Genomic DNA, 27,971 nt, shown 5'->3' with positions numbered 1-27,971 from the left:
AGGAAGCAGCCAGGGAGGAGGGGAGCGGGGGAGAAAGGGAGAAAGGGAGGGAGGAAAGGGCGAAGGTTCAAGTTCAAGGGGTGTGTCGTGTGGAAGTCGAGACCCAAGCAGCCAGAGGGGGCGAGGTCTTACCTGATGCCTCTGATAGGCTGAAAACATTTTTTCAAAATCCTCTAGGTCCAGAATCCGAAATACCTGCATGTCATCAATCTCATTCCATATGGTACCAGGGACCCGCTCCTAAGATTTGGGGTAGAGAGGAGACCCCCGTTGGCTCAGTTCCTTCATGATGGAGACGCCCAGCACTGCACTGACCCCAGCTATCCCCCAACAGCACGTACTCCAGTGGCCAGGCTTTGGGACCTTCAGAAAGGGTGGCACTCCCCACTCCAAACCTCTGCCCCTCTTCAACACTCTGCTCCAGGACAGAGGCCAAGACACTTTCCTTCTCCTGCTTTTCACCCGGGGCCACATGGAACCACGTCCCAGATTCACTGAGGTGCTGAGCAATGAGTGGGCAAGTAGGAAAAGGGACACACTGTGCACCTCCCAGAAAAGCAAAAGCAAAGCAATGCTCCAGCACTCCGCACAGGCCAGATCTGTACAGTGCCCTGCAGGTGCTGCTGTGTGGCTGTCACTGGCCGGACCCACACACATCTGGGACTCTCTAAGCCTCTGCATTTCCCATATCTGAGACAGTCATTTTCTTTCCCAGCATTTTGCTCCTACTTTCCCAGATTCCAGAAAATGGATCCACACCAAAGGTTAGGACAGCCTGGGCCCTGGAGTGACTCTGCTCAGACCAGTAAGGCTGAGGCACAACTTCCTGTGGGTCAGACGCAGGAGGGCATCCCCATCCTTCATGACCGGGAAGGGCATACAGTGTCACGGTGCAAGGACACTCCACGGAAGCACTGCCCCGTCTCTGGGTAGGACCCCTGCACTGGTATCGACAAAGGTTTCTTTGTTGGCCAAGCCCCCAAATGTCCCAGAGTTCTCACAAGGGCCTGCTGATGGCTTAGAGGACAAGAAGACAGGCACAGAGCTCCAAGTGCAGAACACCAGCCCCCAGTGGACCCCTCCAGCTCCTCCTGGGATCCTCACTCTTCCGGAGCTTGCTGTTCCCGGAAAGGGACTCTCCGGCTTCCTCTGTGGGGGCAGCCAGACCTTCTGCCCACCGCCACCTCCTCCCGCCATCTCCCCCTCAGAAGGCCTGCAGAAAGAAGCATACCTTTCACTCACTTTTATTTTCCTAAACTCTGAAAAGGGGAGGCTAGGCCAGAGTCAGGGGGTGGGGACATTCCTGTGGCCTTCCGAAGGCCAGGGACCCTCATGTGGAATGCCGGGCTGAGAAGCTCAGAGCAGCAAAGGATACAGGCAACTGGCCAAACCCAACACAGACACATTCTTCTCATGGTAGAAACAACCATTCTGAGCGAGCATGCGTGTGCGTGTGCGTGTGTGTGTGTGTGTGTACACGTGCATGTGCAAAGGAGCATGCATGGGGTAGAGGAGACTGGGGAGAGGTTCTGGGTACCAGGAAATGGGGACACGGGAAGCAGAGAGGGGATGGGATGGAGACTTGTGTGAGTAGGAGGCGCCGAGTGACGCAGAGTCCCCAGCCCATGGAGTGGGAATCCCCCATGGAGGTCCAGATAGGGCGGCGTGAGGCACAGGTTCTGAGCCAAAGCTTTCCATCCCCTCCTTCCTGGTGGGGCCAGGGGAAGGAAGGGGCAGGAAGAACTTCCACAGGACAACAGACAGGTGTTTTCCACCCTCTCTTACATCTTCCCCGACACCTGCCCAAAGGAGCTGCAGGGATGACTGAAGCCCAGAGCCAGAGAGAGGTGGGCCTTTTCCGATGGTCACCACATCTTAATCTCTACCACGCCCCTCTGGGTGCCCACCTATTTTCATGATTCTCGAATTTAGGTTCTTCACTACTCTGCCCAAGACCCTGCCATCTGCAGTCTGGAGTGCCGGGAAGTCTGGCCCTCTGGAGACATCCTCTAACTACCAGGGAAATCTTTCTCAGGAATGTAAGTCATTATGTTTTTCCCCTAAAGAGCATTCATGGCCTTGGGGGCTGGCTAGGCAGCCCAGCTGGCCGACATTCCCATTATGTGGGCCTATGGGCAAACGGAGGGGTGCCATTCTTACCCTATGTCATGTGAAGGGAAACAGAATCTCGGAGCTGCTCACCTCACTGTGCTGATATGAGGATTCAAGCATGCATGGTAATGCCACTAACAGTAACTAATCTAGCAGTGTTACTAAGACTTTCTGTGTGTTAGTCTTTGTTCCAAATACTTTATGTATACAGACATTCCTCATTTAATGACTGAGTTCCGGTCCTACAACTGAGCCATTAAATGCATTGCTCATTAAATGAGGAATTGTATGTAGTATATACATTGCAATATTCAGAACAAAGAAATGGTCAAAGGAAACTCCAACCTGGTGACTTTGCTTTTATTTGCATAAGTCTTACACGCAGTACTGTAATGTATAACACATCATAAAACTACAGTGCTATAAGGTATAATCAGCAAAAATTACAGTACTGTACAAACAAGGTGTACTGCACAAAAAAAGACATTGAGGCTGTATCAACAAGATGTACAGAACTGTACAAAAAGAAAAAAAAGAAAAGGCAAGTCATAAGTCCAAGTGGCAGGGCAGGTTGCAAGTTCAAATAGCATGCCTCAGTCATTAAACAGGTAGGTCATTCAAGGAGGAATATCTGCATTAAATCAGACAATCCTCACAGCCATCTCTTGAGATGAATATCGTCACTGTCGCCATTTTACAGGTCAGAACCTGAAGCCCAAACTATAAAATAACCTACTGTTGGCACACCAGTGGGATGGGCTAGCAGGATCCCACATATCACTCACTGCCCCTCTACCCATCTCCTGCCCAAATGTCTACCATTTCTTTGGTTTGTTTTTTTTTGGTAGCAGGGATCGAACTCGGGTCCTTGCGCTTGCGCAGCAGGCAGTGAAACCACTGAGCTAAATCCCAGGCTTATGTCTACCATTTCTAAAAATGCTCCTCATCATCTACTCTGTCCACTTTCCAGTCCAGGAATGACACTGGCCACCTCAGAGTGATCAGGGATTCATGCAGACGTCACTATTCCTGGACCCCAGGCTAAGCACAAAGCTCCCTATATGAAAAGGTCACAGAATTATTAGTTACCCTGTCTATACACCTCAGCCGCCACTGACAAACGTTGCAGTATAATCTCTCGCCTCATTTTTAACTTGTAATACAGAAGCCCAAAAAAGTCTTTTTTTTCACCACAATAAAAATAACATCATCTCTGCTCACAAACATTTCTGCACAGCCTCCAGCTTCTGGTTCTGGAAGTAGTGAGCCTGCACATGAGCAGTTGGTCTTTCTGGCCAGGCAGCAGCACCCATAGGGCACAGCCGTGCATGCAATTGCTACAAGCTTGACCAACCTGGCTCCAAAGCTGCCATAGCTCACATGGACATGTTTTCAGAGGCCCCGGAGACTAGGAACGGGCTCTATTCATTCTCCATGTTTCCACCCAGATTGCACAGACAGGGGTGGACGGAATCTTGGAGATCATTCCAGAAGGGAGGGAGCTGAATGATTTCCATAGGTTTGGTTTGAGGTCAGACCCTCCCCTTCAGCCCCTACCCTGGATCTCTAGGTGTTTCCTGAATACACTTCCTAATGTGACAAATCCTAAACTCTCCCAGCGCAGCGGCATCTATGGTCCACCACCAGAGGGCGGCATCTAGCACACAGCTGACCACCCACTTCATTCCCTGGTCTACTTCACCACCTCTTCCCTGAGCTCACTGAAACTCACATGCAAGGTAACTGAATTCCCCACGAGTGAGTCCAACGGGTCCATGTAAGAGGGTCTGAGTGTATCCACAAGCCCCAGCTCTGCATGGCTGAGCCTGGAGTGTGGGTATGGGCTGAGCCAACAGAAACCCATGGCAATGCATGTGTTCACCGAAGGGACAAAGCCACCAGCCCTCTGAGTAGGAGCCACCATCATATAGAACCAGGGCCAAGACTTTGTCCAGGGTGTTCGAGCAGTAGGGGTCCACCGAGACCCACACTTTCTCTAAGCTCACTAGAGTCCAAGACAGGAATCAGCTCCTACTCGTGAGCCTGGGTCTGGGGATTATCTGGATAATGCTCGTGAAGGCCTCTCACTGTCGGTCTAGGTCTGTGCATGGCCTGGACATCTCGTAACAGTGCCACACGGTATCGCCACCTTTAACATTACTACGTGATTTGGAGTGCAATCTTTGACGACTGGATGGTGGTGCCTATGTAGGTAGACTATGTAGATCATGTAGGCAACAGAGGAGGAGAGGAAGGAGGCGTGCAGGCCTGAGCCCCACACGTGGCCAATTGCACTGAAACCCACGTGTACCAAATTTTACATGTGCTTGTGCAACGTGGCCAAAACACAGCGATTACTGACCATAGTATCTCAGCTGACCTACAGATGTGAGCACCCGTGAAGGCAGCCATTTATTGTTATTAGACAGATATGTAAGTTTGCTTACTTAATTATTAAACTTCAGCTTGCTGTGTTATTTGGTTGTAAAATGATAAGTTAAAATATCAATTAAGGAAGCCCCGTTGCCCGTATACATGAACCACGTTATATTATATATTCAGCCCAACAATCGCTCTTTGCTCCATGCCATCCAGGAAGCCAAAAGATTGGACCCTTGTGCTCTAGAACATGACCAATGTGCCCCCCCCCACCGCCATGGATGCCACATGGCTACATCTTGCCAAACGCTTAGTCCCTGGTACACATGTCCTAGTCTTCACCAGGATGCGAAGCCCAGCCCAAGCTGTTGCCCTGAAATGTCTACCCTGTACCCCAATTGTGCATCTCCCTGAAACTCCAGCCTAGCCCTGTCTTGTTTTATTTGGCAGTGCTGGGTCCCAGCCCAGGCTTGTGTAGGCCACAGCCTAACCTGGGCTCTGACTTCCGCTACTCTGCCCACCCCCAGCACACTCAAGTGTGGCTCCACCAACAGGAGCACTGCCACTATGTGCCAAGTGACTTTCCAGGTGTGGTTGTTCTCCAGCAGGCCAGGAGCTGTCTGGCTCCAGCAAACCTATGTCGGATGACCCCTGTGACCTCCCTCGCCGTCCTACCCAGGACAGCACAGGGAGGGACCAGCGCCCCCCACAGGTGGCAAGCCCCGTGCTGCTGTCCCATCCTTGCTGCTCACCTCGTTCAGCTTGACCCAGTTGAAGGACTTCAGCGGGTGGGAAGGCTGTGGGACGCGCTTTTTCCTGAGTGGGACATCACTGCTGGGGAAGGGGTCCTGAGGGAGGGCTGGGCTGAGGCCGAAGCAAGGCGGAGCGCCCGGGGGAGTGGGAGGCCCACCGGGAGGAAGGGGGGGCGGAGGCGGCGGGGAGCAGCAGGCAAAGGCGAGAGGGGGTGAGGGCGGAGGCGGGTCATCAGCTGTCCCGGAGGAGGACAAGGGGAGTGGGCCTCCGGGGGGAGGTGGGGCGGATACAGGGCCTCTCTGTGAGGGACAGAAAACCAGAAAGACAAAGCCATCAGCACAGAACCTGCAGCTCCCTCGGCACCCTCCCTCTCCTTTTTTCTCCTCTGTCTACACAAGACTCTGGGTCAGCCTCCCATCTCCCACTCCCATTTTTCTCTCTCTGCATCCCACCTATCCAACCCCCTACACAGTAAGATACAAAGGCACACACACAAATACACGTGGACACTGGACAATCAGAGTCGCTGTCATCCCAGAGAAATAGCGGGATGGATACATACAAGTGTACAGGCTACTGAAAGCTTAAACTGAGAGGGTGAGGGGAGCAGAAATCCCCCCTGCACTCTGCTGTCCAAGGTGGGCTTCCTGGGACAGTGTCATCAGAGGAAGGGGCACAGTGTTTTCTAACCGACCCAGAGGGACCCAGACATCCCCGATGGTCCCTTGGGTCCTGGCCTGAGCCCCCAGTTCCTGTTCTCCTTCATCATAGGGTCCTTGGCTCCACCATACACCTGCTTCCCCACCGTTCTGCAGCCCAGGTCTGTGCTGAGCCACATAAAGGAGGAAAAAGTGTCCACATACTGAGAGTTCACTGAATTGTGCCACCAGCTCTGCCACTTGTCCCCTAGCCTGGCGCAGCTCCTGGGACTCTCGGGCCAGCTTGTCCTTCATCTTGTTCAGCGTCCGCATCATCTCTTCCTTCTCCAAAGTCTTCGTCTCGCATTCCCGCTCCTTCCTCTCCAACCGGCTCATGAGCTCCAGGTGCTCTGGGAGGACACAAAGTGACCATGGGTGCTCTTCCTGGGGGAGGCAGTGGGGACCCAGGCTGGCCGGGGTGGTGGAGGAGGCGTGGGCTGCACACACGTTGGGCAGGGCTGCTCACCTTTCCGGAACTTCTCTGCCTGCTCTCGCCACTGTTCAACTTCATTCTCATTGATGAGCCTGGGTGCAGAAGAGGGGAGGGGCAACGTGGCTGCTGGCCATCAGCTGACCACTTCCGGAAGACAGCTCTCCAGGCCAGGTTGGACCATGGTCTCCGATCTGTGCAGCCATGCCCAGGAGACTAGCATTCTGACATTCCAGATGTCTCTCCAGGTGTCATTCCTGCCCAGTTATTATTATGTGTCCCCTTGGACCACGAGAGCAGAAAGGACCCTGAACGACCTCGATCCAATCCCTTTGTGCTACGGGTGAAGCTACTGAGGTTCAGGGACCAGATGGGGATGAGAGCCAGTTAACAGCAGAACTGGGACTAAATCTCGAGTTTCCCTTAGTTATACAAACTATTATGCCCCTTGTGAAAATAGGTCCATGCATCTGGGAGAAAGAAATACCAGCCCTACCACAGCCAAGGCTTCCAAAGACCAGCATGTAAAAGCCAGAAAAACTGCCCCTGCCCAACAGCACAGGAGGGGGCAGAGGGTGAGGGAAAACTATTGAAAAACTAGCAGGGCCTCATGTAGGTCAGACTCCTGTAACAAGGAGTTAAACCTAGACAGCGGGTACACCAAGGGTAAAATCCCAAGGTGAGATTCCTAAGAATCATTTATTTTATAAATGTGATGGGTCAGATCCATGACTTTTGGCCTCAACCAAATCGAGGATATAAAGAGGGGACAGGGCATGAAGAGGGGCCAGGATTTGGTGCTGAGATTTCTTTGGAGGGAGCCACTGCCCTGATCCTTGGGGTGCTACATCCTTTACCCCCATCCAGGGAAGGGCTTTCTTTGGTCCTTCCCAGAGTTTTGCCCCATGTTCCCTGGCTCTGGGAGGAAGGAGGGTAGATTAGGGTCCCACTCGGGGCCTGGCAAATCCACAGGGTGAAGGACAGATGAGGTTAGCACCGCTGTGTGGGACCCGCCTTGCACCTAGTTGGCAGGCACGAGAGGGCATGTGAGAGTTGCCCATGGCTATGATGGGCAACAGCCAACCTCATGGTGGGAATAAGGTGAGCAACAGGAAGTCCTTCCCAGGGTCTGTCTGGGAGAAAACTAGGAACATCAACACTGTAGGTGGGCGTGCAATGGGCTACCAGGGAACCAGGGCCTGGCAGGAGGGCAGGTAGCAGCCAGCCACCTTGGAAAACTCCATGAGCTGGCACCCAGCAAGGAACCTGTGATGCTCCCAGGAGCACAGCGATGCCTGCCCAGGTGCAGAACCCAGGGAGCAGGAAGCCAGCTTGCTCCATTACCTGAGCAATTCAGACCTTTTCATTTGCCCTTCCTGCCCCTAGGATACCTCTGGAAGAGGCCAAACCTGGTTGGCCAGTGGAAAGGCAGCTGGAAGACAGATAGGGTTGCAGGGGGAAGTAGAATGGAGAAAAGACGCAAATTGGAACACGAGTGCCCTTCTGGTTCCAATCTCCTGGCCTCAGCCAGTAGAGGAGAGAGGCAAAGCTAAGTCCAGTCTTGAATGCTGATTTACACCTGCAACCTGCCCTCCTAGATGCAGCAGCTTAAAGAAATCATAGAAATTCTTGCCCAAGGAGGAACAAAACATTCATCAGACCTGAGGGGTTGTCAGCCTCTGATAGCTGGGAACGCTTCTCCACTACCGAGTGTAAAGGGCTTGCAGGCAATAAAATCATAGCTGCCTCTTGGTTACTTTACTAAGCATCCAATATACGTCACCATCTGACTGCACAAATAAAAACGAGAAGAGTTCAAAATTCCTTTTCTACTTGGCTTTGGGACGCAATCTAATGAATCTCTGAGAGAGAGTGTAGCTCCTGAAAGACAGTCAGCTCAGACATTAAAAGTTAAGTAAAAGTTTAAGATTAAGGGCCGGGATTTAGCTCAGTGGTTCCACCACCTGTCCCGCAGGTGCAAGGATCTGAGTTCAATCCCCGGTACCAAAAAAAAAAAAAAAGGTTAAGATTAAAAATTAGTGTGCTAATGGGAGGTCTCATTATTAACTGATATAAATTTGAATTCATTTCTCTGCATCCCTCTCTATTCAGGGTCTCTCAGTAGCAAACTCTGACCACCCTATTACCAGGCTGGTGCTCAAATAGCCATGCTGTGTCAGGGGGCAGCAAGCTTTGTAGAGAGGACCACAGTAGACAGTGTAGGTTCCATGCACCACACCTGTCATATAGTCTTGTGCTTGTCTGTCTGTATAAAACACAAAAACTGTTCTTAGCTCATGGTCACACAAAAGCAAGATGGAGGCTTGGAGTTATCCTGTGCACCCTGTAAATGTGTGTAAATCCCCTCCAACCCATGCAGTGGGTTACTGAGAGTGGAGAACATACCCTGTACACCTGTACCTACTATAGGATCCTCTCTGGCCACACATCATGTTGCTACTCACATTTAAATGAAGTGTAACTTAAAATTCAGTTCCTCAGTCACACCAGGCATACACTGCATTCGGCTACCTCATTGGACAGTATGGAAACAAACCATTCCCATGCTTAGAGTTGTACTGTAAGATGACCATTTGGGGTTGACCAGACTGAGAGAGCTGAGGTGTCCCCAGAGAGACCCAGAGTGGCAGGTAGATGAAAAATGGCAAGACAGTCAATGGCTGGCCATTACTCACATGTTGACAATGTTCTTGACATTGAAGTTCTCCAGTGGGGCCAGGTCAGGGTCCACGCCCCGCTCGTCCTGCAGGACAATCTGCTGCAGGATGCGGTCCAAGAGCTGCCACTGCTGGAAGTAGCCACCGTTCCGCTTGTCTGAGGGACAACACGCATCACATCTGGATTGGGCTCAGGGGGCCCCGGGAGCCCTGCCCGAGACTGCTCTGGCTCCTGCTGGTGGCCCCGACTCCCACAGGAAGCTCCCAGTCTGACGGAGGAGGCACTGCAGCTGCTAACAACAGAGGCTCCCAAATCTAGTCATCTCTTCATCACCTGCACCTGACCTCACATGGACGCGCCAACCCTCCCAACATATTCCTTCCCTCCACAGATGCTCCCTGGCTGCCTTTCTTCCCTGTTGGGACTCTGGGCATAGTATGGCCTGGACATGCAAACAGATTTTTTCATTATCTATAAAAAGCACCTGTTCTAAAATATTATGTGCCTAATAATGAAGTCTCCAGGGAAATTTTTTTTAAAAAGATTTCAGGATTATCCATGTTAGTGCTCTGCAGAAAAGATGAATGGGACTGATTGCAGATGTGCATTGAGAGAGCATCCCAATGAGTTAGAGCGGGGATTTATGGAAACCAAAATTTCTTGGGGGAGATGTGACCTTGAGCTATGAAGACAAAGGCCTTGTGTGTTGTGCCTCATCCCCTACAGCCCTACCCCGGCTGGGTGTGGTCTTCCTTCTCACACAAGAGCCACTCCTTCTCCTCCTTGGCCCTTGATCCCAAGATTTCATCTCTACTGACTACCAACAGAAGTCAACCAGGGTAACCTGACGTCCAGTTCCGCCTCACCTCAGCAGATCACACCCTTAAAGCCCCGTTTATGAAGAGAATAGAGGGACCCACTCGTGTTGCTCCTGGGACAAAAGCACAGAAACTCCTGGGTGCAAAAGAAATGAGGACTGGTGGGGGATTTAGCTCAGTGGTTTCGCCGCCTGCTGCGCAAGCGCAAGGACCCGAGTTCGATCCCCGATACCAAAAACGAAAAAAAAAAAAAAAAAATGAGGACTCCCAGCTCCTCCCAGATCTCCCACGGAGACTCCCTGTGCTGCAGTTTGGAGACCTGATAGCTTCCTGGTCTGGCTCACTATCTCCACCTCCCTTGCCTTCCCAGGGATCCATCCACACGGGCACTGCTAAGTGGCAGAGCTGCCCATTTACTTTGCAGCCAGGTAAAGACAGCAAGGCTCTCAGAGGTGGAACACGTCTCACTCAAAACCCAAGAAAGGGGAAATTTCCCCTGTATCTAAAGAACTCACTCAGCCTGTAGGACGGAGATGAGAATGTGTGCTGCTGGTGTCACTGTGAGGTGCAGAGACAATGGCTTGCTACAGAACCTTACACTGTGCTGTACTCTGCTGCCCATGTGAGCCTCGGGGTGTAGGGGCACAGTGAGTGGAGAGGGACAAGCAGTAGGGGAGCAGAACAGGAGGGAGAAGACCTTGTTTCCACCCACTGAGCCCCGGAGGTGGCATGCAATGAACTGTAGTTGTTAACTGTCACCACCAGCACCCCCATTTTGGCAAGCCCGACTAGGCTGACCATTTTGGTGGACTACAAGAATTTTCAAAATGTTCTATTTTTATGAGACACTAAACTACCAAATATTACAGTGATAGCTGATTGCCAATTGCATTCTGGAGTAGTTATTAGCAAGTATGTGTCATGGATTCGTACACTGTGCTCACCTACCTATAAAGAACTTAACCTCCTGCTCCCAAGATGCTATCTGGAGTTTGTAAGGAGACACACACCCAAGAGGATTAGGGTGAGGGTCAGCAAGGACTAGACGGAAGAGTTGATAAAACACATCACACACACACACACACACACACACACACACACACACACACAAACAGCAAGCTCATCACATATCCGGGCTCCTCTCTTAAGCATGAAACTTCTTTTTGGAATTAACAAAAGGACTTCTAGGAGGCTGAGACAGAAGAATCTAGAGGTTGGAAGCAGCCTAGGTGACTTGGCAAGACAGTCTCAAAATAAAAAAGGGCTAAGGATGTAGCTTAGTGCAAAGGCCCAGGGACCAATCCCTAGTACACACACACACACACACACACACACAGTATTGAGTACTCCTGTCATGAGCTGACCACAGAGCTGTCTGATTTTGCAATGATCAAGCCACTGCTTGCTGGATGAAGATGTTGGAGTTGCTCAGAGCCAAGTCTCCAGCTCCTCCCCAGGGTGGCAGTGGATGTCCTGACCCTGAGAGGGAGGCGCCCGAGTCACGGGCCCGTGGCTTCCAAGGACAAGTGCAGAGCAAGACACAGTCAGACTCCCCAACACAGAAAGGGCCCTCCTAAGTCCCGCGTCTCCGCCTGCCCTGAGCCGGGCTCAGCCCTCAGGCAGCCAGGCGGCAGGGTACTCACAGGGCATCTGCAGACAGTGGTGCAGGACAGAGAGCAGGCAGGGGTAGGCCTCGGTGTGCTTCAGCTTCTTGTGGATCAGCTCAAACATCTGAGAGGCACTCTTGGTGTCAATGTGGACCTGAGGGTGAGGGGCAAGGTGACTGGGGAGAAGACTGTGTCTCCATCGCTGAGCCCCTCTCCTAGGAGGGCTCCTCTTCCCCTGCCTCTGGCCCAGGCTCGAAAGGAGAAAGATGGAGAAAAGAAGAGGGGAGAGAGGCTCATGACATAAACAAGGCTTTCTGCTTCTCAGCACTGTGGGCACCCTGGGCCAGATAACTCTCCCTGCAGGGGCTGCCTTTGCACTGTAAGATGCTCGCCAAAATCTCCAGCCTCTGCCTATCCAAGCCAGCAGCACCCTGCCCTTCGCACCCCTCCCTCGCCCCCAAGTGTGACAACCAAACTGTCTTCAGCTTTGCCAGATGTGCCCTCATGGGGGAGGAAAAGCACCTGTGGCTGAGAACTACTGATTCCAACTAAAGGGAAGAAGCAAGAGTGGATGCTTCAGAGTAGCACATGGCCTGTGACACAGGTCCACGACCTCAGTTCAAGTCCCTGATCTACTCTCGCCATGTGACAACTGCAGGCTGACTGTCCCCTCTAACCGTAGCTCATGAGGCTCAGACCCAGGCTTTGGTGAGAATACAGTGGGCAGTGGTGGGTTCTCCATGCACCACCCAGGAGGAGTTTCCTGTTTGGGGAGGATTTTTTTATAATATGACATTGAGCCAGTGGTGGTGTGTTTTCAGGATTGCTAAGCATGACCTGGTTAGGGGTAGGGAGAGGGGACTCAGGAAACTGCTAGAAGGCACAGAAAAATCATCCCAGAAAGGCCCTGGAGACTACTCATGCACAGGAGCTGGCTCTCTTTGCTTTGGGGGTTGTGGTCTCCTTGGGGCGATGACCAGATGGGACCCATCGGGAGGCCCCCAGAGCCAGCACCCCTCCAGGGCTCCAGAAGCAGGACCTGGCCATGGGGCCCCAGTGGACACTGCCCCCCCCAGCCCTGGACCGGAGCGGCTATTGCAAGGCTGCCTGGGACCCCAGTGCCACTGCCCCACCCGCAGTTCCTCACCATGTCAAACCTCCGGGCCAGCTCCAGGTCATCCTCATTCCGGACCATCTCAAAGAAGTCTAGGTGCCTAGACAGGGTGGGGGACAGAGAGGTGACTGCTGAGCCATCCGTGCTTTAGGGTTGCAGTCCCTTCAACCTCGGCTGCACCGGAATGCCTCATTCAGTTGAGCCTAGGCAAAACCATAGGCCTGCACCCCCTCCCCTCTGCTTTTAAGAGCCCTCGACCTGCCTTCCCAGAGTCCCAGCAGCATAGACCAGCACTTCTCAAATCTGACACGACTGGCATTTTAGGCTGTTATCCCTGGCTGTGGGAGGCTGATCTGGGCACTGCGGAATGTTTAACAACACGCATGGCCTCTACCCACGAGATGTCAATAGAATCTGCTCCTCTAAACGGGACACTCACAAATGTCTCCAGGTATTGCCAAGTGTCTCCTAGAAGATATAATTGCCCCCAGTCAAGAACCGCTGTCCTGTATTTAGCTTCCTCCACATCCTCCTACGGTTCCCAAGTCAGCCCTCAAAGGTAATCTCTGTCTTGTTTTCTAACCACAACAACATGGCGACTTGGTCCATCTCAGAAGGATCCATCTTCTCTCCCTAAACCCCCGGTCACAGAACAGCCCATACTGATGCAAGCAGAGGGCTCACTGGTAACACAGAGTTTCATTAGGTCCTTCCACCAGCAAGGGCTTAGCAGCATGCATTTGGGGCGGGCTCTTTCCATGTTAAGCAGGTGGGTCCTACAGGATGTTGAGCACCCTTGATCCCAGCAACTCATGGCATAGTACCCCCAGCAATCAACTTGAAAAGCAAAGAATGCCCCAATGTATTCCCAATGGCCCCCTGGGGGCAGCACTATGGATGAGAACTGTCACATTCCCCTGTTTATCACCTGGGGACTGAGACCAGCAGGTCAGCAGAGGACAGCAGAGGACATCTGTCCCCCTGTCTCCCACAGAGTTGATTCGGAACCTATGCTGGGCATGGCACGCGGTCCTATGGGAAGGAGAGCCTTGGCAAAGGTGCTTCCCACCCTAGCTGAGCACGGCCCCCACACATCTGCCCCGGGACCCACCCAGCAGTCGAGATCTTACTTGTCCAGGATGGCATTCTCATGTTGCCGGAGTTTGTCAATCACAGGCTGTATCCCCAGCATCAGAAACTCATACCGTAGATGTAGCCGGAACTCCAGATTATCCTGGGGGTAACCGAGGGAGAACCAGAGTCAGTGGGTGGCCTGGTGCCCCCAAGAGTCGCTCCTGGAGGCCCCATCACCACCCCACTCAGAGTCCCACCCCATCTGCAGCAAACTCACCCAGAGCTGCTCAAGCCTCAGAAGTGTGAGAGAGACAGAAAGATGGCCTTGACCTGTCATCTCTCAGAGCAAGCCCACTGCCCAGTCCTTTCGGGGGTCCTGCCTCATGTCCTTCCAGAGCCTCACCAGTTTTCTTAGCCTCTGGCCTCAAAGAGCAGAGCTATGAAGTGACACCAAGCAGGGGCTTCAGCGTCAGGCAAGTCCTGCCTTCAGTCTGTCCTGTCTCTTCTGAGTTTTGTGGTCTTGGCAAAGCCTTAGTTTCCTCATTCATAAAACAGGCATGACCCAGCTTACCTACGGGGATGATGGTCACTAAAATTACCAGATGCAGGACAACTACCAACTGATCAGAATGGATGTCAGCCATAGAGAGCTGGCAGTGACAAAGGTGATGCAGGTGTCAGGGACAGGTTATTCCCCCAGCGAGCTGTACCTGATGCAGGTTAGCAAGACTGTATCCAAAAACAAATGTGTGCTGGCAGAAACCAGGGAAAGGCAGAGATCACTAAATTGTTCCTCTTGCCCTCTTTGTTCTTCCAGTTGACCTTGACAGCGGCATCTGATTGCCTTCAGAGTTTAGAGCTTTCATCTGCTGTTCAAGTTCTTCTAATGTTGCTATTTTGATGGTCTAAGAATCCAATCCTGATCCCAAAGGAAAAGCCACGGCTCCTAACAAAGTGCTACAAGACCACCACCAACTCACCCAGAAAGTGTCCAGAAGCAGGCCTCTAGAAAGCTCTAGAAAAAAGGGCTAGAAGCTTGCCTTCCTCTCGTAGATGATCCCCTGCCACCCTGATCAGCCAGACTTGCTGAGAATCTGTCCTTATTCTGCTAATAGCACTGTTCTTCATAGCCTACACCGACCACTGAAGGAAATGCTCCATTTCAGTTAGAACACGCCATGCCGACTCCCTAGAAAAGTCCCCAGACCCCTCCCAGGTTTAGGTGAAGCAGGAAGAATTTTGTAGGCAAATAAAGTCAGAATTTGTCCTTCACACAGCTAAGAAGAACCACCGATAAGACAGATTGTAGGTTACACAAGGTTTGGGGCTGGCTGACATGCTGTTACCTTAGTGTCAGTAAGCCCCACTGAAGGATGGAAGAGGCTCTAAAGATAATTTGAATGTGATATGCTTCCACACCAACCAGATGCTGTGGCTCTTTTCTCTGCCACTTACTCAGGAAGGACACAAATACACACACACACACACACATGCACACGCACACACACACCCCGGTCCAGGGACAGTGAGACAAGGAAAGGGGCCTCACCTCCCCAGCACCAGCATTGAGGACAGCGTTGATAAAGGACATGATGGCTGTTTTCAGGTTCACTTCATCCCGGTACCGGCCCAAACTTCGGTCCAGCTCGTTTAGCAGAGTCTGGATGGGAAGGCAGAACAGGGTCAGGTTCAGGGTTCAGGATCCTAAAGATCAGGTTCTAGCCCTTCACCCCTGGCAGGAGTCCTGTCCATTCTCTCCACCCACGTCATCTCCCCAGGCCATCTCAGACACCTCTGCAAGGAGCTGCCACAGCCTCGCCATACCACAGCCTCAGCCCTGCTCAGCCCTGGGCTGTGTTCCTTCTGCAGAGCGGGGCTGCTTTCGAACTCCTCCAGATGGATCCCCGAGTTCTCCCTTCCCAGCTCAACAGCCCCACAGCTACCTTTTATCCCCTTTTCATCTTCTGCAAAGAGTCAGGGGCCGCACTCTGCACACAGCAAGTGCTCGAACACCTTTGATGACAGGATAAAAAAATAGCCCATCCTGGAGCATAAACCAGACTTGGGAACCGGTTCACATCTACAGAGGACCTCTCTGTGCAGGGCGAACACTTTATACTTATCAGCTATTTCAGTGGCCCTTTTCTATTAGGTCCCAAAGAAGAACAGAGGACAGTGTGGCCTGAGGTCCTGGAGCTGACCCCAGTGTCCCAGCTCTGGGCACTGGCCCCTGGCCCCAGCCTTGGACCTAAAGTCTTGACCCCAATAATCACACTCAATTCAACAATTCTTAACTGAGCTCCTGTCATGAACTGGATGCTGCGCTCAGAAATGCAGAGCCACGAAAAACAAAGCAAAGTGATACTCCAGGCTCCAGGAACCCATATCCCAGTGAGGAGGACCAGTCCATTTCCCAGCCAAGTGCACAACTCTTAAGCCCTGGTGTCTGGCGAGCTGAGCCCTCTGACCCAGCCTCTCTTCCTTCTGTGAGCAGGTGTGCAGCCCATGCTGTCCCCTGCAGCATGCATCACCTCTGCTCAGCTCCGCCCTGGCACAAGGCAGCCAGGCGCCCTACCCACCTGGAAGCGCGTGCGCTCTGCCGCGTACACCTGGTAGTGCAGCATGGCCTGCAGGACCTTCTTGTGGCCTCCGGGCACGAGGCACACGGCACCCAGGATCTCCAGCACGGCCACCTTGGTCTTGCTGTTCTCAGTGCGCAGGCTCTGTGCGATGGTGCTGATGGCCTCAGGCTGTGCCAGCACATGTGCCCGCCCCTGTGAGTTGTTCATCAGTGCCTTGATACAGCCGATGAGGGAGGTGTGGATGCGGCTCTCACAGGTGGCGTGGTCCATGCTCCGGAGGAAATTCAGCAGGCAGGTCAGGCCCTCCAGCTCGATGAAGCGGGTCACGAACCTAGGGGCCAGAGCCATCAGCAGAAAAGGCTGCCTATGTCTGTTTTCCACTTTTTATACATTTTGCAAACAGCTACCTTCTTACCTGTGTACAATAAATCCTACTGCAGTAGCTACTTCATTCATTTACAAAGTTTATCCAAAGCACTAAAATCCTACCATCGGTCAAGAACAAAATCTTGCATCTCATTTGCATACAGTTGACTGTCACTTGCATAGCTAAAATGGGATTAGGTAATGGGATGACTGGACAACTGAAGACTCATCTCCAATAAGAATGGGATTTCAGAGAATTATAGTGAGATGGCCACACAGGGAGGCCATTAGACCTATTGAGTCAAGGGACCAAGGCAGTGAAGTTACACTTCTGGAGTCCTTGAGAAAACAGTGGAGTTATCTTGAGTGTTAGCAGAAAACATTAAAACCCATTTAATTCAGGGGTTCTTAGCCTGGAGTCTGGGTTCCCCTGAAGGGTCTATGGGTACCAACGATTTAAGGGTTCAGAGACTTGGACAGGAAAAGAAAATTACATCCTCATTTCTGATAACCTCTAGCTGAAACTGAGCATTCCCTTTAGTGATGGATGTAGGCTATAAAGGACAGTACTATTAGCAGAATCTGTGACTTTGTCACCCAAAGAAATCATCAGTATTTTCATAGCAGATTTTCAATTCAGCAGCTATCTCAAAATATCGCTCACACTCAGCAGTACTTCAAGATGATGGTGGTTATCAGACCCGTTGCCAGCTCTTGCTGAAGACATAAAGAAGCACATTTACTGCAATCTCATGCATTTTTAATACTCGGTAGCTATATTTTAATTGAACTGGTTTATTTTTTAACCCTATTTATCTAGTTTATTTGGTTATTTTAAAAAATATCATTTTTGAGAAGCAGCCCATAGATTTATTCTGGGTACCAGATATCCATAGCAACACACACACTGAAAAGAGAAAGGTTTTAAATTTTCATTTAGTAGCATAATTAAATATACGAAGAAAGAGTCATAAATGGAGCTTAGGAAACACTACACATAGTTAATACATAAATGTATCTATAGGTATATTATACTGTTGTCCAAATGTGCCTAGAACAATAGAATATGCTCTCGGATTTAGCTGAACAATAGGTATTTTTTACTTTTTTCTATTATGCTTTTCCATATTCCACAACAGTTCTAGAATGACTATGCATAACTTTTGTAACTGGAATTTTATTAAAGGAAATTAAAATGAATTGAAGTGGGATGAACATGGCAACCCCTCCCTCTCCGAAGCTCTTTGCTTCCTGACTACCTTATGCTTTCCTGCATCCTTTTCCCAGAGCAACCCCAGCTAGCAGAGGGCCTGGGGACTAGGATGATGCAGCCTTTGGCTCCTAGGGCAGAGACCTCAGGACACATAGCATTTCTGTAGCCAATGTCAAGCTATTGATCTGATGTCACTGAATGTGAGGTTGGAAAGAGACATGCCGTTATCTAGTGTCTCCACTGTACATACCACTGGACACAAACTCAAAAGCAGAATGAACAGTAAAGAGAATGCACAGTAGCAGAACGTAGAAGAAATAACCAGGTAATTAGAGAGTGATACCTTTCAAGTACCACCTTTAATATACCTTATTTAATCATAAGTTTATATAATTTAAATTTTAATCAAAGCTATGTGGAACAACTGGTTTGCAAAACTGCCGAAGATTTAATGAGTTCTCACCAGCTGACATGAGCCCACTTCCAACAAACCACCAGGCAGAGCCAAGTGCATGGAAGTCCCGCGGTCTTGGTTGTCTTCAGACCCCCAAGCTTGTGGTGTGGGAAGGCGGAGGTGTCCTCCTTTGGGCTAAGGCTACCTATCCTCCTTTACTTGCCTACGTGATGGCTGAGTCTCCTCCACAGACTCCACAGACTCCACATTTCCCTCTAGTGGCTGGATATTTCTCAGGCCACGTGCCCACCTTCCTCCTGGCTGGGATACACAGTCCCTCTAGCCACTCTCTTTCTCTGTTCTCCCCCATACAACCAAGATTTGACTACTTGACTACCCTTTAGCGAACTCCTCAGGACCCCAGGTTTACTGGACTTGACTGTGCTGTCCTTCCCTCTTCATCTGCCGAGCCCCAGCAGCTTCCCAGCAGAGCATGGGTGAGGGGGTGGAGAAGGTGAAGGGACTCCGGGGGATTCTGGGAGTAGATCTCGGACCACCATGAGGGCAGGGCTTCAGGAAGTCAGGGGACAGCCCACCCAGGTGGGGAGGAAGTCAGGGAGGGAAATGAGCAGTCACCTCATGGGCTGTGTCCGGAGAGCCGTCTTCAAGTCTTCCACAACCTGGTTCCTCACCTCTGTCTGCTCCTCATCGAATGCATACAGACTCTGCATCTGCACCACCAATGGGGAAAGAGGGACAGAAGTCATGGCGGGCAACTCATCTCCCTCCTGGCCCTGGGGAGACTCAAGGACCACTCTGGCCTCGGGAAGGGCGGGGCCTCAGGGAATGGTTACTAAGAGGGTGTTGGACTCTGAGAAGACCCAGGTTCTGGGACAGGACTCTACTTTCCTCATCTGGAAAATGGGGAGACTCTGTTTCCCAAGCTTGTGCGATGTCCAGATGGGTTAATACATGTCTAAATGATTAGGGGACTCTGAAGTCCCACAGGAGAGAGGAAGGACTTCAAGATCTTGAGAATGCTAGGAAGCTGCTGAGCAGGGCACAGAGGGGCAGGAAAGGGTGGCTTCATGCTGGGGGCACACAGCCCATGTGGCTGTTCTAGGTGGAACCACAGCAGGAGAGGAGCAGCCACTCACCGCAGCCATGGAGTTGATGCGGTCAATGTAATAGTCAGGCCAGCTGGTCGCCAGTTTGTTGGGGTCCTCCTGCTCCTGGAACAAGAAGACAGTCAGTCTGGCCCAAGTGGCAAGGCAGCCCCCTGGCCAGAGACCCTGAACTTCAGCCAACAGGGGGCTGCAGTTCCCAGCCTGCCCACAGGGGGCGTCTTGAGGGCAGAGGCAAACTCCCAAACCTTCCATCTCTTCCCGGGTTAAAAGCAGATTAGGAAAACTGAATCTTACACCCAGGCGATGAGCTAGGCAGGAGCTATGCAGGTGTACATTTTCTAAAACGGTCTTTTTCTCTGGCCATATTTGCTCTGCCTGTATTTAGTAAAATATAACTGTATGGAGGTTGAGTCTAATACAAGTTTGTCCTTATATTTTGTACATCTTTCCTTTTCCTGATAATATCATTCTTGTATCATATAAAAGTGTTGGTCTGGGTTGGTTTGGAAATTTAAAAACTTGAGTCTTTCTCTCAGACAGCTTAAGAATGCTAATACAAGGCATTTGGGGCAGTGCCAGGTACACAGCAAGTACTTGATAAATACCTAGCAACTACCAAAAAAAGGAGTGGGGTGCTCCTGAGGCCTCGGGCTCTGGCAAGGGCCTCGCGCTCTGATTTAGTTGCTGTCACTTTTTGCTGTGCAGCTGGGAGGGAGAAGGGTTAAACCTCAGCCCCAAGAGGAGGCTTAGCTCCTCCCCTGGTGTGAGCAGGAATGGAGGGAGCCTGGTGGGTCTGGGTGCCCACTGGACCCCAAGTGGACCGGCACCAGGGCGTGACCTCGTCCTGCTCCTTCCTGTCCCTGAGCCTAGGTCACTCAGGACACGCCCTCCTGTGCTCTCAGCCGGTCAGCACCAAGACTCACCTCCTCCGCACCTCCCTGGGGAGCCTCTGCGCCCCCCACCCCCACCCCGCGCCGGCTCTGTCCACCAAGCTTCACTATTCTGTTTCATAAAACCCACACTGTCCACCAGTGGGAAAGCCATTGCTCTGTCTTCCACCTTGGGGAGGGAATCACATGGCCAAAAACAGCCACATCAGCACACACACATTTTCCTGTGTCAGCTGCCTCACTGCTACCCAGCTCCTGTGCGTTTAATGAGCACCTGATAAATGCCCATCACTCAGTGGTGAGGAAAAAGTCATGGTCTCAGCCTTGGCTGTAATACTCCAGGGCCAAAAGCAGCAATAAACGCTGTGGTAGAACAGTCCATACGAATGGGGGCCGACACGCAGGCTGTGAAGGGTGGAGCAGGAGTAGATTGGGAGGACTGAGGTATTAACAATCATTTAGGTTACAGCAGGTGGGGAGGATGCCAGAGACAGAGGAAATCCATGTGGGAAGGGAGAGCAGTGTGAGAAAAACCTCCCACAATTTGGTTTGGAAAACAGTGAGATGCTCTTATATTTTAGTAAGTCTTTTACTTTAGCTACATTAAGGGAACCCCATAGAAATCAATGTGGAAAGTGGAAACGTATGAGATAGCATTACTTCTGAATTTTATTTTTCCTTCCTTCCTTCCCTGACTTGAGCTTTTTAAAAGCCTTTTTCTCTCACAATGAGATTCCTGGACACAGAGATGTATTCTGCAGGTGCTTAATAAATGTGCACTGTGACCCAAGGCAAAAGCTTGCAGCATGCACATCCCTGTCTTCACAAGAGAAGGGCTACAAATGGGCTAGCACTGCCAAGAAACCAGAGGGAGGAGACAAAATTCCTTAAGCCCCTGGGGAGGCTGAGGCAGGAGGATTGCTGCAAATCAGAGATCAGCCTGCACTACATAGTGAGACCTTGTCTCAAAAAGCCAAAAATAATAATAATAAACCCAGAACCCAGCACGCCCCTTTCTAGGGAGGACCACAGTCAGGAGGCCAAGGTGCCTTGAAAGGAACAAGAGAAGAATGAGGACCTATGTGTGACCCCCAGCCTGGGACAGGGTAGAGGCGGAAGACCCATAGAGGATCCTACCACACTGCTGCCAACTGGCTTCTTAGGACGAAGCCGAGTGTGGCCCAGGGCTGCGCACAAGAAGGGAGTGAGACTCCTGTCTCGGATCTCTGGTCCACACCACTCTTGGAAGCCACAAGTGCCTCAGTCACAGGGTCTTCCAAAAGGAAGCCCAGCCCGCCGTGTGCACCCCAGAAGGACAGGGGTCTTTTCCTATTTCCTTCACTGTTGTTCCCCAGTGCCCAGAAGCAACTGGGGCACAAAAGCAGCTGCTGAGTGTGCTCCAGCCCAGACCCCAGGACGCTGCAGGGTTCAGAGGGGCACCTTCTTCTTGCTGCAGTAGATCTGCCACTTCTTCTCTGGAGGCAGGGCAAAGACAGCCTCCCGGTTTTTGTCGGTGAGATCCAGTTCATCCTGAAAACACAAGAACAAAGCTGTCTGAAACCCAGGAATGGCTGCAGTTAGAACACTCAGCCCTGCAGGGGACTGCAGCACCTCAAACCTACCCTGGGCCCACTCCCTTTCTCCCAGAGATTCAGTATGTGATGCGACATTTCTTTTCCTGCAACAGGCACAGCCTCAGCCCTTCTGTAATCACGTTGCCTTCCTTCCTGTCCACACTACATCTCCTCCAGGCCACCCTGTCCTCTGCCCTCCTCCTGCGTTGCTTTGCTTCTCCCTCATCCTTTACATTTTTGTTTTGCAGCACTGGGGATTGAACCTAAGGCTTTGGCAGGAGCTCCATCCTCAGCCCGTTCTCTAAATTTTGAGACAGGGTCTAAGTGGTTAAGTTGCCCAGGCTGAGCTTGAACTTCTGATCCTCCTGCCTCAGCCTCCTAAGGTCCCTCATCCTCTTGCTCAGGGTTTTTTATTTCTTATTTCCCAGCCCATGGGGCTGCTGATCTGCTCCACAGCAGGGCTGCCTATGGGGACAGCCCTTTCCCACCCAAGCACTGAGAGCAGGCTGTGCATACTCGAGGCTGGGGCTCCACCAGGCTGGTCTGCACTTTCCAAGAAGGTGGAACTGGGGAGATTCCAAGGCCATCATATTTGGGGGTCACTCTATAGGTACTTTGGGGTGACTCTGGTGTCTTAACAGGGATGGGACTGCTCCTCAAAACCAGCCGTCTTACTCTACTAGACTTCCCATTCTGGAGTCAGGACCTGTCTGAGAAGTCACCTCTAAATCCTAGGACCCCCACAGGAAGGGAGGACTCAGTACTCTCCCCAAGGAAGCTTTCTCGTTTCTTTGCTCAACACTTGCCTCTAGTTTCCTTGCAAGCAAGACTTGGCTCATCCTTGCTTTTGCTGAAGTACCTTGCAAGGATCCCGCTTAGCAAAGATGCTGAGTAAATATTTGTTCACTAAAAAAGAAAAGAGCACCTCTCGTAATATCCTTCTTTTAAAACTCATGTACTTGGGGCTGGGGATTTAGCTCTGTGGTTTTGGTGCCTGCCTCACAAGTACAAGGTCCTGAGTTGGATCCCCGGTACTAGAAAAAACCAAAAAACTCATGCACTCTACTCATGAAAACATCCCTAATATCTATCAGGCTCCAAATGCTGTTCTATACCAGTAAACACTTTATTCTCCACCCCATCCTGGGGAACGGTATAAATCAGGAAACAATGAGTTTTCCTAAACCTAACATGAGAAGGAAGCCAGACAGCTTTGCCATCTAAACCTGCAGGGTCTCATCTTACATCGGGCCTGTCATTTAAAGGGCTGGGTTGGCTTAGCCAGATGCATCTATTAGAAAATGCAAGGAGGAAAGCAAATTCCAAGCTACATAGCTTCTCTCCTGGCGTGACTCCTGGCCCTATGAGAATGGGAAACCTGGAGCTCACATGAGATGGGCTCACACTGAGAGCTGCAGGCCAGGGCAGTCTGGGTCTCTCTGGGTCTGCAGGTTTTGTCTTCCATCAGACCTCTGAAGAGAGCAATTGTGCTTCCTTCCTGGTCGGAGCCTGCAGTTTCACACACAGGGCTTCTCACGAAGCCAGGCTGGTGTGCTGCTCTGGACAGGCATTGCAAAGAGTCAGGAAGTCAGGTGCTAGGATGACCGACAAGAGGTCTGGCTGCCCGTGGCTAGGCAAAGGATACGGTCAGCCTGGCCTCAACCCAGTCCTGGGCATAATACAAGAATCGCTACCTCCATATTTCTAGCTAGTCATCTCCTATTCCAAAGTGCACAGTCTCTCCCCCAAAGAATCCCACTCTATCCCTTCTTCCTTCCTCCAAAATAAAAGGATCCCTGGGAAACTCCAGGAAACAGAGGGGAAGAGTTGGGATGTTCCTTGAGAATTCTCACCATCTTGTCAGGCCATAGAACCTGGTCCTGCCCTTTCCTACAGCAGCCAGACTGCTCCATTCTAGGGTCTGGATGCCAGTACTAGTCTCCATGGTATCTGCCCCGGTGACTATTTTTCCTACACACCTGGTGGCTTCTAGGGGGCCAGCCTCAGCCCCAAGAGGAGTTTGGCAAGGAGGAGACCCAGCATACGGGCTCCTGTCTCAGTCCCAGCCTGCTTGTGCTTCCTCTCCCCACCCCGCTGTGTGAGCAACCTCCCTGCCCCGCTACTGACCACAAGCTCCGCAAAGCAGACATTAAGCTCCTCCGGGTTTGGGATGGGGCTGGAGAACTCCATGTATTGCAGTGGGCGGTTGTCCTGGAGATTGATCTCGGGGAGCTCGCTGCCCCCAAAGCAGCACAGGAAGCCCAGGCCATGGCGGCTCCTCTTGCGGGGGGCCATGCTCACTGTGGGCCGGGCGGTCAGCAGGCAGGTGTCCTAGGTCCTCATGGCGACCTAGGCAGCAGAACAGACAGCACAGGGTGGTTGGGCATGGCGGCAAGTGGTCATTCTGCCCTCAGAACCTCTTGGACCCACAGACTGTCAGGGGCTCTCAGTCTAATCGTCAAGGCTCCCTCGCTTCTCCCACAGTTTCTATTTCCTCCACTCTCTCCACCTGGAGGCATTCACATGTCCTTTCCACCAGGCCAGCCCAGCCTCTCTCCCCATGCATCCTCCCTTTGTTCCCAGAGAGAAGAGGGCTGCAGCCCCAGAAAGCAACTCCCAGGTGGTCAGAGCTGGTCTCACCTACACTGTCCATGACTTGCATGTGGGACTCGATTCCCTGTCCTCAGGAAGACAAGATGGGTCGCTTACTCACTTGATTCATTTCAGGCTCTCAATTTAAAGTAGCAGGGAGTGAAGGGTAGAGGTGGGCAGGCAGGGAAACACTAAGCTTGTATGTGGCACAGCTGAGAGCAGGGGCCTTTAGCGGAACAGAGGGTGGAAAGTTCCAGTCTTGTTCAGTGTCCTGCCTGGCCTGCTATACACAGATATGTCAGGGTGAATGGGAAATCTCAGCAAGGTGGTGGTTCACCCGTCTATCTTGAAGGAGCCTGGTGGTCCTCAGAATGATCACCTGGGTGTTGTGAGCCCAAACCCTGGATAAAGGGATAGGGATGACCACTGGATGGTGCTCAACACGTAGAAAGAAACCGGTTAGATCTGCCTTTCATACCAGCCAAGAACAGAAGCACCAATGGACAGAGGCTGTGATGAACATCCAACAACAGGACAATGGTGGAACAGAAAGGGTTAAGTATCTGGCTTGCCACCGGTCAAGCTGAGTTCAGTGATGACCAGATCGAGAAGAACACTGGCCCCAGCAATGGATGTCCCATCGCCCCTAAGTCAGTAAGTCCAACCGTCAGTACACAGGCCCCCCGCTCAGGGAGGAAGCATGCTTAACCACTGGTCCTTAACCACTTACCAGTCCAATTACTTAAATACAGGATGACCAAAAATTGCATACATTTTTTGTAAATTTTTATAAAATAATATAACAGGAAATAGAAAAATGACGATTTTATCAAACGTATTCAATACAAGGATCCTCTAGTTGAAATGACACCTCCCCAAGCGACATTCGGGATAGTAAACAAACACGCTGCCCAAGTGACGCTCTGGGTAAACAGTTAATTGATCAACATACTTTCAGACCACCTGGACAGGGTCAGCAAAGACCCTCAGCTCATGCACCAACTACTGGGATGCCATGCTGTACTTAGAGATCTTAATTTTTAGTACATATACATCAGATTCTATTTTTAATCTCTACTCACTTGGGGAGGGGGTGTCAAGATATATTTTGAATCCCGATTCTTAGCTGTTTCTCCTAGATTGCGCTCATCACAGATGAGACGTGCCACCATGTTCACTACCTACGTCACCGATGAGACACTGACTCCAAGGACACAGACCTCAAGGACACAACAATCCCACCCATGGACCATCCTTCCAGCAGCTCTAAATCCATGGACTATGCTCTTACTCAGTTTTCTTTTCCATAAACACAACATGCGAGGTTGTTCCTAAAGCCTTTGGAACTCAAGATACACTAAATGTAAGGCACTGTGGACCAAGCTCTAGAATCTTATCATAAAAGAAAACAAGATAATGTAGCATAACTTGTTCCTAGTGAACTTCCGGTAACTCCCAAAGGACATTGCTTTATTTTCTAACTCTTAATCTAGCTAATAATGCAGTATAATCATATCTGGCCATTCATCTAAGCTATGATCCATTTAGAACTTTTTACTGCCTCTGTTTTTATTGTTATAAAATTTGTGATGGGCTTTTTAAAATAGGTTCAGGAAGCTCTCAAATACTACATTATCTAAGGATGCCTTGTATCATTGGCTCTCAAAGAGTAAAGGCTCCCTGAAGGCAGGGGCCATGGCTCCTACTTCTCTGCCATCCACCCCCACTTCAGAGTATCTTAGTCACTTTCCTTATTCCTGGGACAAAATTCCAACAGCTGCTCCTTAAAGGAGAGGTTTATCTTGGCTCAAGTTTGTACAGGTTTCAGTCCAGGGTCCGCTGGCTCCAACGCAGGGTGGCATGGAATGAGGGCATGCTGGAGGAGAAGCTGCTAGTATGTCATGGTGGCAGGGAAGCAGAGATCAAGGAAGGAGCCAGTAAGGGAGATATAACCTTCCAGGTGACACCCACAGTGACCCACCTCTTCCAACCCAGTCCTACCTCCTAACAGCAAGCCACCTATACTGCCCCTGTAATCCAATCTCACCTATGATTGATAAAATGAGGCTTTAGGGCAGTGGTGGCGAGCTTATGGCATGCGTGCTGCACCAAGTTGTTTGTTATCATTGAAAGCTCTAAAAGGGTCTCCATTGCTGCTCTCGGGGAACATCCAGATGTAAACCATAACGTTCTTCTGGCCCTGGCCCCAAAAGATTCATGCATATGTCTTTATGCAAATTGCATTTAGTCCATCTCTAAGAGTTGCCAAAGTCCTAACAGTTCCAGCATTAAAGTCTCCTTTGAGACTTAAGGCAAACTCTTAGCTGTGAGCCCCTATAAAAATAAAAAAGAAGTTCAAACACTTTCAACACACAATGACATGGGGTAAGCATTCCCACTCCAAAAGGGAAGAAGAGGGTGAGAAACCAATGGAATCAAAGCAAATTGAAGCACAGCAGGGGAAACATTAAATCCTATAGCTCTATGTCCAGCACTCAGGACAAGTTGTGGCAATGAGACATGAACTCCAAAGGGTTTGGTTGGCTCTGCCCCTATAGCATTGCTAGTGGTTGTAGCCCTCATGGATCCTCTCTTGGGCTGGCTCTGCTTACTCCCTGCGGCTTTCCTGAGATGTTCCACATTCCTGCCTTCTGTAACTTTCTAGAATCTTCACTGCACTTTTGGCTTCACTCTCACAGCTTCACACACTGCCCTCTCAGGAACACACACCCTGGGCTCCCAGGCCTTCTTCTGAAGTCTGGGTGGAAGCTTTCCTGACCCCACAAGTCTTGCTTTCTCCATGTCTATAAAACCAGCACCATGTGGATGACACCAAGGTCAGCTGTTGGCTTCAGCGGTAGCCATGCTGCTTTGCATCATGGCTGCTGAAGCCTCTGAGTGCATGGATAGCTGAGCATGGTAAATGAAATCCTGGGGAATCAATTCCCTAGGTGACCCTTCTCCAACAGAGTGTCTTGGGACTTCCTTCTCAAACCAAAGTCTTTCACTTTTGCAACTTTGAGCCTCCTAGGAGTGGGGCCTTGCAGATTTCTGACATACTTGCAAGCCATTTTTCGTATTATCCTGATCCAAAGTGCTTGGCTTCTTTTTAATGCTATTCTTTTTAGCAACCAAGCTCTCCTCTGCTACTACTTTATAGGGAGTTCCTTTCTGGTGAAAATGAAAACTTTTCAAAAAGGCTTTTTGTTCCTGATATTCAGGAACAAAACCTGCTAAAAACAGCAAGCAGTATCCATGCCACAGCTTCAACATTGGACTGCTTTGAAATGTTCCCCACCAGATCAATTAGTCTGCCATCCTTAATCTTAGTCTCCCACAAAGTTTCAGGACATGAGCAAAATATAGACAAATCTTCTGTCAGAGCATAACACACATGGCCTGGAGTCCAACTGCCATGGAGTCCTTGTTCCAAACAGAAACCACCTGAGCCTAATCTTTACTGTCTGCATTTCTGCCAGCATTCAGATCTTCTGAGCTCTGACCAGAATCCTGACAAGAATCTTGTATCAAGCTCAGATTACAGCATTCTAGGGCTGCTTCTTCAACTG

General features: G+C 50.8%; 1 protein-coding gene across 8 annotated transcripts in view; it reads right to left on the bottom strand.

Annotated features, from left to right (window-relative positions):
* The window catches only part of Daam2 (dishevelled associated activator of morphogenesis 2), a 108,541-nt gene that overhangs the window by 17,973 nt on the left and 62,597 nt on the right, over positions 1–27,971 (bottom strand). For all 8 annotated transcript variants that reach the window (XM_004846631.3, XM_004846637.3, XM_004846634.4 and 5 more), the window contains exons 2-15: positions 23,938–24,159; positions 21,677–21,766; positions 19,377–19,451; positions 18,856–18,950; positions 16,244–16,577; positions 15,214–15,324; positions 13,721–13,824; positions 12,624–12,690; positions 11,513–11,630; positions 9,069–9,207; positions 6,409–6,467; positions 6,108–6,292; positions 5,244–5,543; positions 133–240 (exon numbers count right to left, since the gene is read on the bottom strand). In XM_004846631.3, coding sequence (XP_004846688.1) covers positions 133–240; positions 5,244–5,543; positions 6,108–6,292; positions 6,409–6,467; positions 9,069–9,207; positions 11,513–11,630; positions 12,624–12,690; positions 13,721–13,824; positions 15,214–15,324; positions 16,244–16,577; positions 18,856–18,950; positions 19,377–19,451; positions 21,677–21,766; positions 23,938–24,105 — 1,953 coding nt within the window. In that variant the 5' untranslated portion in view covers positions 24,106–24,159. The remainder of the gene's footprint in view (positions 1–132; positions 241–5,243; positions 5,544–6,107; positions 6,293–6,408; positions 6,468–9,068; positions 9,208–11,512; positions 11,631–12,623; positions 12,691–13,720; positions 13,825–15,213; positions 15,325–16,243; positions 16,578–18,855; positions 18,951–19,376; positions 19,452–21,676; positions 21,767–23,937; positions 24,160–27,971) is intronic.

The sequence above is a fragment of the Heterocephalus glaber genome, unplaced genomic scaffold, assembly GCF_053883595.1.
Source record: "Heterocephalus glaber isolate CG9 unplaced genomic scaffold, H.glaber_assembly_v1.0 deba00001497, whole genome shotgun sequence".
In the NCBI taxonomy this organism is placed as follows: Eukaryota; Metazoa; Chordata; class Mammalia; order Rodentia; family Bathyergidae; genus Heterocephalus; species Heterocephalus glaber.
The sequence above is the reverse complement of the archived record's forward strand: the minus strand, read 5'-3'. Positions and strand labels throughout refer to the sequence as shown.